This window comes from Pinus tabuliformis, chromosome Q (assembly GCF_031772625.1).
Source record: "Pinus tabuliformis cultivar Carrire ecotype Pingquan chromosome Q, CPIR1, whole genome shotgun sequence".
Lineage (NCBI taxonomy): Eukaryota > Viridiplantae > Streptophyta > Pinopsida > Pinales > Pinaceae > Pinus > Pinus tabuliformis.
This window is the reverse complement of record NC_142296.1, coordinates 541,093,740-541,107,373: the sequence shown is the minus strand read 5'-3', so window position 1 is coordinate 541,107,373 and position 13,634 is coordinate 541,093,740. Positions and strand designations below refer to the sequence as shown.

The 13,634-nt window shown below is 37.8% G+C and overlaps 1 protein-coding gene across 1 annotated transcript in view; it reads left to right on the top strand.

The window, feature by feature from the left end:
• Positions 1 to 13,634, top strand: part of LOC149220577 (uncharacterized) — a 529,656-nt gene that overhangs the window by 16,059 nt on the left and 499,963 nt on the right. Inside the window, exons 4-6 of the mRNA XM_089384824.1 lie at positions 3,269 to 3,309; positions 10,560 to 10,654; positions 12,483 to 12,655. Coding sequence (XP_089240950.1) covers positions 3,269 to 3,309; positions 10,560 to 10,654; positions 12,483 to 12,655 — 309 coding nt within the window. The remainder of the gene's footprint in view (positions 1 to 3,268; positions 3,310 to 10,559; positions 10,655 to 12,482; positions 12,656 to 13,634) is intronic.

Here is a 13,634-nt window from a genome sequence, read left to right as displayed (position 1 = left end):
CGAGGGATTCTGGCAATCACTGAATCGTATCTATCCCGTAAATCTTTGCCTCAGTCCTTGCATTTATGGGGATTTTGGCCAAGCCTTACTCTGCTCCTTTTGGCAAATGATTTTGGAAATGAAATTTTAAACCCTGAATTATGAATGGCTTTGATAATTAAAATACTTCACAGCCTTCAAAAGAGTATCTCACGGCTCCACTTAATAATGATTTGGCATTCAGCCTTAGCCAAATAAAAAGTCAGCCCCTCCCTTGAATAAAATTTTATGTAATTTGGCTCCTTCAAAATTAATAATGGGCCCTTTTTAGACTTTATAATATAAATAATATTTGGCCCAAGCGAATGATTCGGCCCTTCTAAAAACAATATTTGACAACACACATGAAATAAAATGATAAATCAATCACACCCTCAAATGATTCGGCCAATATAGATTGTCAAATGATTAATAAGCCGATACGCTGAAGGAAATTTGTCTAGCAATTTGCAACAAAGATTTTGTAGAATAGTTAACATTCAAGACAAATTTATTCGGCAAATAGAATTTGGTACCTTCAAAATAACCCTCGAGCTTGGCTTAAAAAATAACCCACAAATTGATCGGCAATAAAATCCTTAGGCTGGCAGGAAGACCAACTCTGATACCACTATAATGTTCCAAATGCAAAATTTTGGAGATTTCTCAAAATATAAGTAAAAAATACTCCAGATAAAATTCCATTCATAAACAGAAAATTGCCATGTAAAATTTAGCAACATAGCACTACAAATAGCAATATAATGAGCAGAAATAATCTCAACATTATTTATAATTATATAACTGGGGTTTTACATGCTGAAACTATTGATATAGTTGAGATAAAATTGGCCTCAAGAATATGATCCAATGCTGTGCTGGCCCTCCAAAACTGAACTGAAATGCCATTGCTAAGCTCTCCTGTGAATTCTGGATGAATGCACCAAGAGGAGATGGGTACTCGCCCAATCTCAATAAATTGCCCGAGGGTTTCCATCATGGGGCTACAAATGAAGTAGGGAAATGGGTTCTCAAACCTCTCACACAAGAAGAAAGATCAAATCCATGATGTCCTCTAATGGCTTTCTCCTCCTCTTTTTATAGATCTTACGGACCCCTCTAGAAGCTCCTATTTTAAAATTATTTTAATCATTGAGCACATTTCCCTCAATTAAAATATATTTTTAATGTGGGAAAATGATAAATTGGTCACCATGCCTCCTAAGGCCACTGAAAATCCCTACTAACCATCCCATCCTATAGATCTTCTCGTTCCGGTTCCAATGAGCTGTTACACTAAAGCATTTCGTTAAGTTTTCCTCATAGAATGCCACCTTAAGCTTAATTAATTGAGTTACGCACAATAATAAACCCGTGTTACGAGAATTATCAGAATGTAATGGAACGAGAAGTGAGTTGTGCGGAATCAATCCTGATGATAGAAGATGGTAAGTGAACTACTCCAGACCCCATAAAACATCTCCAAAAGCCCCTGGGCCCACTGATGTTGTAAACCTGCACTTGTGACCTGCTTGCCTCCAAACCCGAAAGTCTATCCTAACCATGCTATAAGGAACACAAGAAAAAGGGACATCACAACATCCCAAGTGCCACATGGTTTGATTCAGTGAGTAGCTTGGCCAATCCTTGCCCTTTGACCGAGTAGGCTTGATATCCAAGTCAAATTCCTGCAGCTTTGCAATCCACTTTCCATGCCTTCCATCACTAACTGGTTGTGTGACAATCTCCTTTACCGGTGTTGAGGGAACATAAGCTGTCACCTTTGAGTGCAGGACATATTCTCTGAAAGTTAAATGATTTTACCATCACGTAAACCTGCTTCTCCAATATGATGTATTTCAGTTCGCCGTTTCGTAATGCACGACTGAAAAATGCTATTGGCTGTTCATATCCTTTGTCGTTCTTCTGTAATAGCACTGTTGCTATTGTGTGTTCCGAGGCAAAAGAAAAGATTTTAAATTCTTTTGTGAAGTCCGGACTAACTAGGATTGGTGCCTCTGTGATAGCTTTCTTTATTTCTTCAAATGAGGCCCTAGCTTCTGTAGTCCACTTGACATCACTATCCTTATTCAACATTCTTGTGATATGCTTTAGATGCTCCATCGAATTTGGAATGAATTTTCACAAAAATATTTTTCCCAGGAGTGACTGTACTTCCTTCTTGTTTCCGAGCAGCGCTATCTTGGATATGGCCACTACTCTCTTTGGATCAATCTTCACCCCTTCCTTCGACACAATGGGTCCCAATGGTTTCCCTTCTTGAAGAGCAAAGAAAGAAAAAACTACAGAATTATATTGCTATCCTTGAGAAATCACAGACCTTGTAGAGGATTGAAGACTTGAAACATGTTTCAACATGCTTCATTGATTACAATTTCCCTCCACCTTCTAAAAAATGATGTTTATTATTTAGTGTCAGTACAAATCTTTTATGTAATATATTTGTTATTGAGCACCATAAAAATGCAGTTTTGTTACGTATGCATCATTGACTTCATGCATAAGTTTACCTGATTTCTTGTTTGGCAGGGTAAACTTAGAGTATGTAAAGTCTCAAGACATGTCTCCATATGCCAAAAAGAGCTTCGTTGATATTTAAAGAAGAATATACATCCACAATTTTATGTTTCGTAGGCTGTCAATTGATTATGTAACAAAGAAATTATACATAGTATGTTGACAGCTTGACTTATTTAACTAAAATTGTTTTCGATCTATAGATTGTAGTATATTGGAGTTGATGGTGGTCATTGATATATTGTTGTACGAGAAACTATTTCTTGTTGATAAGAATATTATATGATAGTACTTTTTGAATGAATAAACGTTGGTTATATTACTTTTTTTTTCTTCAGATATTGTGCCAGAAACTCTATAAATAAGTTTTAGATCAAAGGGCCTAGTGGGGGTAAAAGAAGGGGAAAGAGGGCTAGATAAATTATTTGTTATTGCTAAGAGTACCATATGATAGTACTTTATGAATATTTGAATGAATAAGCTTTGTTTTCTTCCATAATTTTTTCAGATATTGTGCTAGAAATTCTCTTAATAAATGATAGCTTAAAAGGAAAACTTGGGGTGAACGAAGGGGAAAAGATGGGTAGATAAATTGCAAATATTACCTTGACCTTTGATTTGAATGATTTATTCACGTTCATTCTTTTTGAATCATTTGTAGAAACAATCTTCTAATTTTTATTACTTAAAATTTGTTCATTGTAATTTGTAGGTTCAAGTACGATCAAACCAACGAAATTGGAGGCGTTTAAGGTTAGCAGGGCTCCAAGCATGTATTAATAGTGTCAATGCTTACATTTTGTTTGGAGTTTGCTTATTACTTAGGATTATGGATGCAAATATTGTCATAATTCTACTATCTTTTTATACTATGAATCTAATGTTGATTTTTGGGTAGCTGCAAGAGGTATTCCCCCTCTACACAAGTCGTTTCATGGAAGAAAATTAAATTAAATTTTACATTTAATTTGCTCAAGTCGGCCCCAAAAGTATAGGTCTTCCCAACAAAGAGATGTGTCACTTGGGAACCCTAAAATCACTATAAAAAGACACTTGAACTTTCATTTTCTCACTCACATATTTCTCTCTCTTAGATGTGGCAAGCAATCTGAGGAAGAGGCCAAAGATTTTAAGGAGCCGAATTTATGAGACAATCGAAGATTGACCAACGTTGACCGAGACTTTCTGAGATTTGTTTTGACCAGTGTTGGTCGAGTTTTTGAGGTTTGTTTGACCTCTATTGACCGAGCTGCTCTGTGATCTGTTTGCCTTGTGTTTGACTGAGTATTTCTGGGAAGTTTGACCGAGCTCATTTGCTGCTACAGAAGGCCGAATTTTGGTTTGTTTGATCAAGTTTGACGTGTTGTAATTTTTGTCTGGGTTGACCAAGTTTGACTTGTGAATATCATAGTGTACTTTGGCTGAAGTGAACAATTTCTCCTAGAAAAGATTGTTGGGTTTTCTCCCGAGTTTGTGTTTCCCAGGGCAAAATTTTGGTGTCTACTGTGCATGGCTATTCTACTATGATCTTTACTATTTCTATTGCATTTACAGTTGAATTTTCTGAGTGTAATTGCTTAATGATGTTTTGGGGTGTGCTAAAGTAATATCATATATCATTGGAAGTAATTATCAGTTGCAGAAAATTGTTCTTGCCCAATTAGCACTAGAAAATCAACATGGTATTAGAGCTTTGGTGAAGAAAGCTATTTGAGATCACCCCTTGAAGACACCTATTCTGCAATTTGATTTGTGACCAGATCCTTGACCAGATGGCTCCCTCTATCAAGCCTGAAGATAGGCTAGAAGGTGCAACAAATTTTAGGGCTTGGAGGACTAGAATGGATCTCATTCTTGAAGAGAATGATGTCATGGAATATGTGGAAGGCAAGATTACTGAACCTCAGGATGATGAGGGAAAGGCCAAGCACAAGAAGATGGAAACTAAGGCCAAGAGGATTCTTGTTGAATCCATCAAAGACCATTTGATTCCATTTGTTGCTGGGTTGAAGACTTCAAAGCAAATATATGATGCCCTAGTAGGGCTATATGCAGTCAACAACATTGGTCAAAATATGACCTTGAGGAATCAACTTCGTGATATTCAAATGTCTAGATCAAATACTGTGGCTTCCTACTTCATGAGGATCTCTCAATTGAGAGATAAACTCAAGGCCATTGGAGAAAATATTGATGAATCAGAACTTGTGACTGTGACCCTTAATGGGTTTCTGGATTCATGGGATTCATTTGTATCAAACATTTGCGGCAGAACAAAAATTCCAAAGTTTGATTTGCTATGGGTTTCCTGTACCCAAGAGGAGTCTACGACGTACACTAGTATCAAAGAGTAAGATTCAAAGACCGCAAGATGGTGAGTCCCAAGCATTTGTAGCTCATACAAAGAATGGTAAAGGAAGAAGAAATTTTGGAAAATTTCATAAAAAGATATATAAAAAATTCAATGTTTCAGTTGTCACAAGTTTGGTCACTATAAAAACAAGTGTCTTGAAGGGAAGAATGATAGGAAGAGGAAGGGCAAGCAACATGCTTCAACAACAGACATTGATGATGATGAGCATCCACATCAGAAGAGATCCAGGAATGACAGTACAGATGATATGGATTACTTATTTTCTTCTCTTACAGGCACTGTTGCAGATCATAGTGACATTTGGTTAGTGGACAATGGTGCCTCTAGACATATGACAGGTGATTGTGACCAGTGTTTTAAAAAACGGCCAAACCGAAACGAAAACGGCTGAATTGACCGATCCAGACCCTTGCCCGGGCTGACTCGGTACAAAAACCGTATCAAAGGCCACTTTGTTACTGAACTGGCCAAGCCGGTCATCGACTCGACCCAGCCCGTCTTAACCAGGCTGAGCTAGTCTGCGGCAGAAAAGAGACTCCAAAAGCGATTTTTTTTTTGGTTTTAGGTTTTGCTCCATCTACCCTCTCCCAAGCCTATAAAAGTTACCCAACCCCCTCACATTTCGTCACAACTATCTCATTGCATTTGTGTGAGCATTTGTGAGGAGTTTGTGAAGAGTTGGAGTTGGTTTTTGGAGCTGCAGTGAGGAGTCTCTTGGGCAATCATTGGAGCAGTAGTGAGGAGCTTCTTGGGCAGTCATTGGAGCAACATTGAGGAGTCTGAGCCAGATGATGTTGGCTTCTCTAGCAGTAGTGACTAACGATGTTTTGCTGTAGAGGTTATTTAGAGCCTCCTTGGTTATGTGTTTTTCTTCTGATCTCTATATATTACATGTGTTGGACAGTGCACTGGGTGCCATTTTGATATAATAGATATATTCATGAGCATACTTTGATCATATGTTGTCTTCTCTCTATATTCTAATGCTTTGAGTTTGGAAACATGAATGAAAATCTTTAAAATTATGTTTTTTCATAAAAAATAAATATTTAATGTTTTTTTTACAAAGCCCGAGTCATTGAAATCAACTAGGGTGAGTCGATACCTAGTCGGAGTCGACCCTCAGCTGGTTCAGAGTCGGAGTCGGAGTTTTAAAACTATGATTGTGACAGTCTCACAAAATTGGTAGAAAGGAAGTCAACACAAAAAGTGGAACTTGGTGACAATACCAAGTATGCAGTCAAAGGTGTTGGATCAACATCTTTCCAGTTAGAGTCAGGATAAAATATTCATATAAATGATGTGTTGTATGTACCAGGTTTGAAAAAGAACCTGATCTCTACTTCATCCTTGGAAGACAAAGGGTATAGAGTTGCATTTGTTGATGGAAAAGTCCTTGTATGGAATAAGGGCTCAAGCATAGATTTTGCAAAGGTGATCAATCTTCGAGAGAGAGGCTTGTACAAACTCTTGGGACGATCAACCCAAGCATGGGTACACGATAACACCAATCTATGTGAGTTACGACATTGAAAATTTGCTCACATACACTACAAGGCTTTGCCAACATTGAGGAAGATGGTTATAGGTCTTCCAGAGCTCCAGATAGAGCATGAAGGAGTTTGCAAGGGTTGTGCACTTGGCAAGAATGTCAAGGGATCTTTTCCGAGCAGTGATAATAGGTCCAAGGGGATCTTGGATCTAATACATTCAGATGTATGTGGACCGATGATAGTATCATCTTTGGGTGGTTTCTTGTACTATGTGACATTCATTGATGATTTCTCCTAGAAAACATGGATCTACTTCATGAAGACCAAGGATGAGATCTTCAGCAAGGTCCAAGAGTTCACGGCTCATGCAAAGAACTTGATAGGGAAAAAGATCAAGGTTTTGAGGTTAGATAATGGAGGAGAGTATTTCCAAGGACCTCATTGCCTTCTGCAAGGAAGCAGGGATTAAGAGGGAGTTGATAGTTTGTTACAACCCTTAGTAGAATGGGGTTGCTGAAAGGAAGAACAAGTCTATTAAGGAGGCTACTAAGGCAATGATTCATGATCAAGATTTACCCAAGTTCTTATGGGGAGAGGCATCCAAAACGACAATTTATGTTTAGAACAAAAGTCCTCACCAGATCTTGGGGAATAAGACTCTTGAAGAGGTTTTCATGGGCAAGAAACCAGAGGTCGGGCATTTGAGGATCTTTGGTTGTCTAGTCTACATTCATATACCCAAGGAGAAGAGGACGAAGCTGGAGCCTTCTGGGAAGAAGCGAATATTTGTTAGATATTGTGAGACATCAAAGGCTTACAAGATTTATGTTCCAGGACAACGTCAGGTTGAGGTTAGCTAGGACATTACCTTTGATGAAGATGCCGTTGAGAAATTGGGAGGCTTATGATTTAGGGCGATTTCTCTTTCTTTAATCACTATTTGTGAATGTTATTGGATTCTTTTTAATATTTATTATGTTCTTTTCATCAAACAATTACCAAAAGCATAAACATGAAGATCACAAGAAAACAAAGAACACAAGATATAGGCTCCAAGCCAGGGAAAAACCCCTCCAAGGGGAAAACCCAAAAAATTCTCTTCTTATATAATCAGATCAAAGTGAGATAACCAAGACCCATGACCATAGACAGACTCCAACATTCTAGATGCCAAGTCAAACCCTCCTTCTGCACAACAAATTCATCAACAACAAGAGACCAACAACAAATCTTCAACAAGAGATGTGATAAGGCAAAACTTCCACACATTTGACTTCAAGAGAAACCCTTCTTCAACTTCAGACTTCGACCTTCCTTCCTTCTGCAAAATTTCAGATCAGATCAAGTTAATTGTGTGTCCAAAATGAGCTCCAACTTCCTTCTATTTATACTTGTCCAGAGGGGTTCGAATAGACATGTCCTTTGGGGCAGGGCCGACTTGACAGGTAGGCCGACTTGGCATCTAGAGGTAATTTTGACCCAAATTACAATTAGAAAAATTCTTTTTCCTTTTTCTTTACAATAGGTCCAAATAGGACTTTGACTCTTTGACTCAATAAATCCTAGAAGCATGAAGAACATGCTTATCTAAAATAATAATTTGACTTGAGCATGAAAGCCATGCTTGAAAAATAATAATAAATAATTTTCTTTTTCTTTCTTTTTGTTTTTTCATAAAATATGTAATTGCATAAGTACAATGACAATCTTGAAGACTGAACCTAGTTACATTTTTCAACAGATGCAACCTACCGGAGATCCAAAGGATCTCACATGGATATTGATGATGAGGAGCTAGAGGCTCCCAAGAATGTGGGTTCAGGTCCTTCTATACCCGTGGAACATCCTTTAGATCATCAGGAAGAGCCAGTGGAATCACTTAGGGTCGTTGTTTTAGAATCCAAGAAGAGGCCGTCAGGGCTTGGAAGTACATTGCAGGATGGAGAGGGGCATGCAACCCCTTGTTGCACTTTCGGGGAAAGCAAAGGTTCTAAGAAGTAATCAAGATATGCAACATTGATGACTCACATCATTGATACCAAGCCATCCAACTAAGAGGAGGTATTAGGCCAACAAGTTTGGAAGGATGCCATGATGGAGGAATATCAGTCCATTAGGAAGAATGATGTGTGGAAAATTGTGCAGAGACTTGAGGGAAATTCAATGGTGACTTCCAAGTGGATCTATAATATCAAACATGCGGTAGATGGCAACATAGAGAAATACAAAGCGAGATTTGTGGCGAGAGGGTTCTCCCAGAAAGAGGGAGAGGACTTTGAAGAGATTTGCTTTAGTCACCAGGTACACTTCTATTACAATTATTATTTCTATTTCTTCTATTATGGGTTGGAAATTGCATCAGATGGATGTGAAAACTGCTTTCCTCAATGGAGTGATTGAGGAAGAAGTGTACATAGAGCAACCTCAGGGCTTTGAGGTACATGAGAAGGAGTCTCATGTTTGCAAACTGAAGAAGGCTTTGTATAGACTCAAGCAGACACCTTGGGCTTGGTATTCTCGAATTGTTGGATACCTGATGAGTCTTGATTTCATCAAAAGTGATGTTGATCCCAATCTTTACGATAAGGTTGTTAAAGGTGAGCCTATGATCTTGTTGTTATATGTTGATGACTTGTTTTTGACAAGAGCAGAAAATCTCATTGATCAGTGTAAGAGGGAGTTGACCTCTGAGTTCGAGATGAAGGATCTAGGTTTGATGCATTACTTCTTGGGATTAGAAGTGTGGCAAAAGCCAGGTGAGATCTTCCTTGGTCAAGGGAAGTATATTATTACGATCCTTCAGAAATTTGGGATGATGGACTGCAAGTCCATGGCCACTCCCATGGTGACCAATCTAAAGAAGCTAAGAGGCTCTGACTCAGATTTGGTGGATCCCTCTATGTATCGACAGTTGATTGGATCCTTGATGTATTTGGTTAATACCAGACCTGATATTTGCTTTGCAGTGAACACTCTGAGCCAGTTCATGGTGGAACCTAGGCATGTACATTGGATTGCGGCAAAGCATGTGTTGAGATATCTGTGTGGTACAGTCAGTTATGGATTGAGATATGTCTCAAATGGTGAAGTACAGCTGCAGGGATACACAAATTCCAATTGGGTAGGAAGTGCCAATGATAGGAGGAGCACATTAGGATGTTGCTTTAGTTTGGATTCTGCTATGATCTTCTGGATGAGCAGGAAGCAGACATCTTCTGCACTCAGCACTGCAGAGGCTGAGTATAGTGCAGCTAGTCTGGCGAGTTGTGAAGCAGTGTGGCTTCGGAAGCTGCTCGCAAGATTGTCTGATCATGTGCTGCAGACGACCATGTACATTGTGACAATCAAAGCTGCGTGAAGCTTTCAGAAAATCCAGTTTTCCATGACAGGTTGAATCACATTGAGATCAAAAACCGCTACATCCAAGACATGGTATAGAAGGGAGTAGTGAGGCATAGAGCTGAAGAGGGAGTGGGCATCAAACTCAGCCAAAATGATTTTCTGGAATGATTTTCTTTGCATATATATATTTTGAGAGCATAGTAATAGGTGCCCACAACATGCATATGTATATCCAAGAACATTTTGATTATGTTCTGAATGATATCAGCTCAATTTCAAATGACCAGAACTCACATTTTATCTTGTTTGACTTCTAATGCTTGTTTTGTATCGGTTTTATTATCTATGTAAGGCTCAGAGAAGGGCTGATCATACACTGTAATATTATGATATCTCCATATATGGCTGCTTAGAGGATTCCGACATCAGTTATAGTTCCTTCATCTCATATGTTGTTTAGACATCAGATTGTTATTCGATTTTCTTTTAATTTAAATTTTGTAAAGCTTATTTGAGTTCTTTTGGCTTTAATTTTGTTACTCTCAAGTATATCTAGGATGGATAGGCTTTTGGCACTACTGATTGGTTTTACTACCATGATTCCTTGCTCATCTTAAGCTACATATAGATGTGATTGTGTCTGATGTGAGTTTCTACTTTTATCCCTTGAAATGTTTACTATATTGAGATAGTTTGTATTTTCTGTGTGTATGAAAGACATCCCCAATAGTTTTGAATTGCTTGTGGGTTCCCCATTTATTGACTAAATTAGTCAATGGCTTGACACTTTCCAGGCTGCTATTTTTGGATAAAAGGCGTCAAAACTTCTATTACGACGATGAGCATTCTATCTATACCTGGCTTTTATTAAACGAATCTTCTAAAGGAGGTACGATTTGAATTTTAATATTAGCATATAACCTAGAATTAACATGTGGAAGTGTTTTATCTGTAAGTTGAGGTTTCCTGTAGAGTTTCCTTGGTGGGTATGGTTATATACTTTTCAGGAAGAGGTGGTGCACAGCAATCAACTCTTTTAAATTTGCATTTTTTTATTTTTATTTTTAATGTTTTCTTTGTGTGGAAGTTCATGCTATTTCTCAACTTTTTATTTTCTTGACTTTATCAGAGACCAGCTTCTTGTACAGAGATTCCAACTTATCGTCCTATGCACTGAACCAGTAATCTCAATGCTCATAACCTTGCATGAAGAAAAAACCAAAATCGGTTTGATTAAACCAGTTCACACAATCACGACTGCTAGTAGCAATCAATTTGGCAAAACCAGGATGCCTTACCCACTAAAATTATGGACCGAAACCAAGGAAATCTGCCAACTGGATTTAACTATTGCCTTTATTCAGTTCAACTACCTGAAAAAGAGGGAAGGCTGGAACAGTCCAAAGAAAGTTGAAACGGCAATTTCAGGTAGAAAGAGGACAATACCTGAAACTACAAACTATTTCTAACACCCTACCTGTCCTTCTCCCGTGCTTCAAGAACACCCCATTTCAACTGTGGTTTTAGCCTCTTCATCCACTACACTGTTATTCACTTTGTGTTACTATTGAAACAGATACTTTGAGAACTGTACATAATCTCTCTAGTCCTGAGCATTGGAGTTCTGAGCAGGATGTTTTGAATCTCCACCCTTCTCTGTAGAGGCTTACAAATCAGTATGGAGTCTCCATAAACAATCCATTCATCCATTTGTACCGCCCTTTCTATCTTCATGACTAAGATAGCTGCCCACAATTTTGCCAGATTATTGGATCCATATATCTTTCCTGAAAACAATTCTCATGGAGAATGAACATAAGCACATGCATAGCCCCAGCTTGCATTTTGGACACCTGTACATAAGGACAAAAACTGTGAGGGAGCTCAGGAGTGTTAGTCAAGAGATCCTTTCAATGTCTCTTCACATTATGCAAAGACCTTGCCAAGAAGTAAAGAGTGGTTTTTTGGGTAGGAAAGCGAGTTAAAGGATATGAACTTGGACTGCTGACCTGATAGCACATAGATATGGCACAGGGATTGAGTGTGTTGAGAGTCGAGACAAAGCGAGTGAGCAAAAGAGATGCTTGTCTAGAGGGAACAAGAAGAGTTTGAACTTCATTTGTTAACTAGCGATCACATGTAACTGGAACTGGGCTTGAGCATACTGAAATAGAAAGGGAGCTTCTAAAGTGAATTTAATGTTGCTTATGTAAAGGGAGTAAAGCAGTTAGAGGAAGAGGGACTCAGCACATCAAGGAAAAGGATTTAAAGGATCTTCAGCTGGGTTAGAGCGTAGTGAACGAAATAAATTTAAAGTAGTGATAAAAACCTTAATGCAATATAATAAATTTGAATCATATTTATTAAAGTATTAAAGATCTTGGTACATGGAATTTTCGTTATTCCATAATTCTCATGTGTCTTTAGCTACCTTCGTGAGATGGCTTGCATTATTATTATTATCAGTTTTTGAATTTGATGCAATGTGGAGCTTCGGTATCTCTTAAAAAACCTGTTAACTTGGCCAGAAGTGATCAATTTTTTCTAGTTTGATTCACGATGATGTTGTATGACCATGATTTCAGGTAACTTAAGCACATTAATGTGAGGCTATTATATTGTAGTCAAGGTTGTTAAAGCAAAGTAACGGTCGTTTGAAGATGTTGTACATGATAATTTCTGATATATTATTCTGATTTACATTTCATTGGGTGCAGGGATTGAATGTATTGCTGGATGGCTATATGAGCATTTGGAAGGAACAATGCCTATTGTTGTAATGACTGGATCTGCATTTTCTTCAGTGGATAACCAAGGATATGCATTAGCAAAGGATTTTGAAAAGTGCCTATCTTTTGGTCCATCATCAAGTGATCGTGAAGCTGTCATGGTGCGCTTCTTGTGTGCTAGCTAACCTAAGAGGGTAGAGTCACAGCATGCTGCGTGACTATTTTTGACCTCAATAAGATATTGTTAGTAATCCTAGTGTTAGAAGTGTCATAATTAATGTAATGACCCACTATAAGTACAGGTTAGTTGAGAAAGTACTTGAATAACTTCTTACACAGTGCATAAAAGAAGCGCATGTTAATGTATTCAATGACTCCTTTTAATAGATAATACATTCCATATATCTCTGTTTCTTTCTCATGGTTGTGCATCTTTATTTATCAACAGTGGTATTAGAGCAGGAATAGCCTGGGGTGTGAAACCAATGATGAGTATGAATGGTGTGATTCCATTTTGAATAAAAGATTGCTCAAAGTTTGTTGGAGAGAGAGGCTAGAAAAAAAATGGGGTATAAAATTTAATTATCATCTTAAACTATCTGAAGTAGAACTTTAGAAATTACATAAAATTTTAAGAGGGTAAAAGTGAAATGTTGAAATTTGGTACCGGAGGACAGGTGGTTCCCTAAGGCTTTGATCTTTGGCCTAGGGAAAAGTGTTCAAAAGAATTTAATTTTTCTCCTAAAGTAACTTTATAATTTTTTATAAAGTTAAATCTAATTTGAAAGTGACTTTAAGTGATAAAGTTACTAAGTTTAATTTTAAAGTGACTTTTATAAAGTCAATGAAAAATTAGAAAGGAAAAGTGACTTTGGAAATAAATGACTAAGTGGGTCTTTATTAAAGTGGGGTGAATTAAAAAATAGAAAGTGAGATTTAAATGAGCATTTAATCTCAGCCATTGATCTAAATCTATTTCAGCCATTGGATTTAGGGATCACCCAAAAGTCATTTAGGGTTGGGTTAAGGGAGGAAAAGGAGGAAAAGATCATTCATTCTTTCATGAGCAGATTGGGAGAAGGAGAGCAAGAGAGCAAAGGAGATTTCTGGACAAGGAGGAGAAAGAGGCAGCAGTTTGGC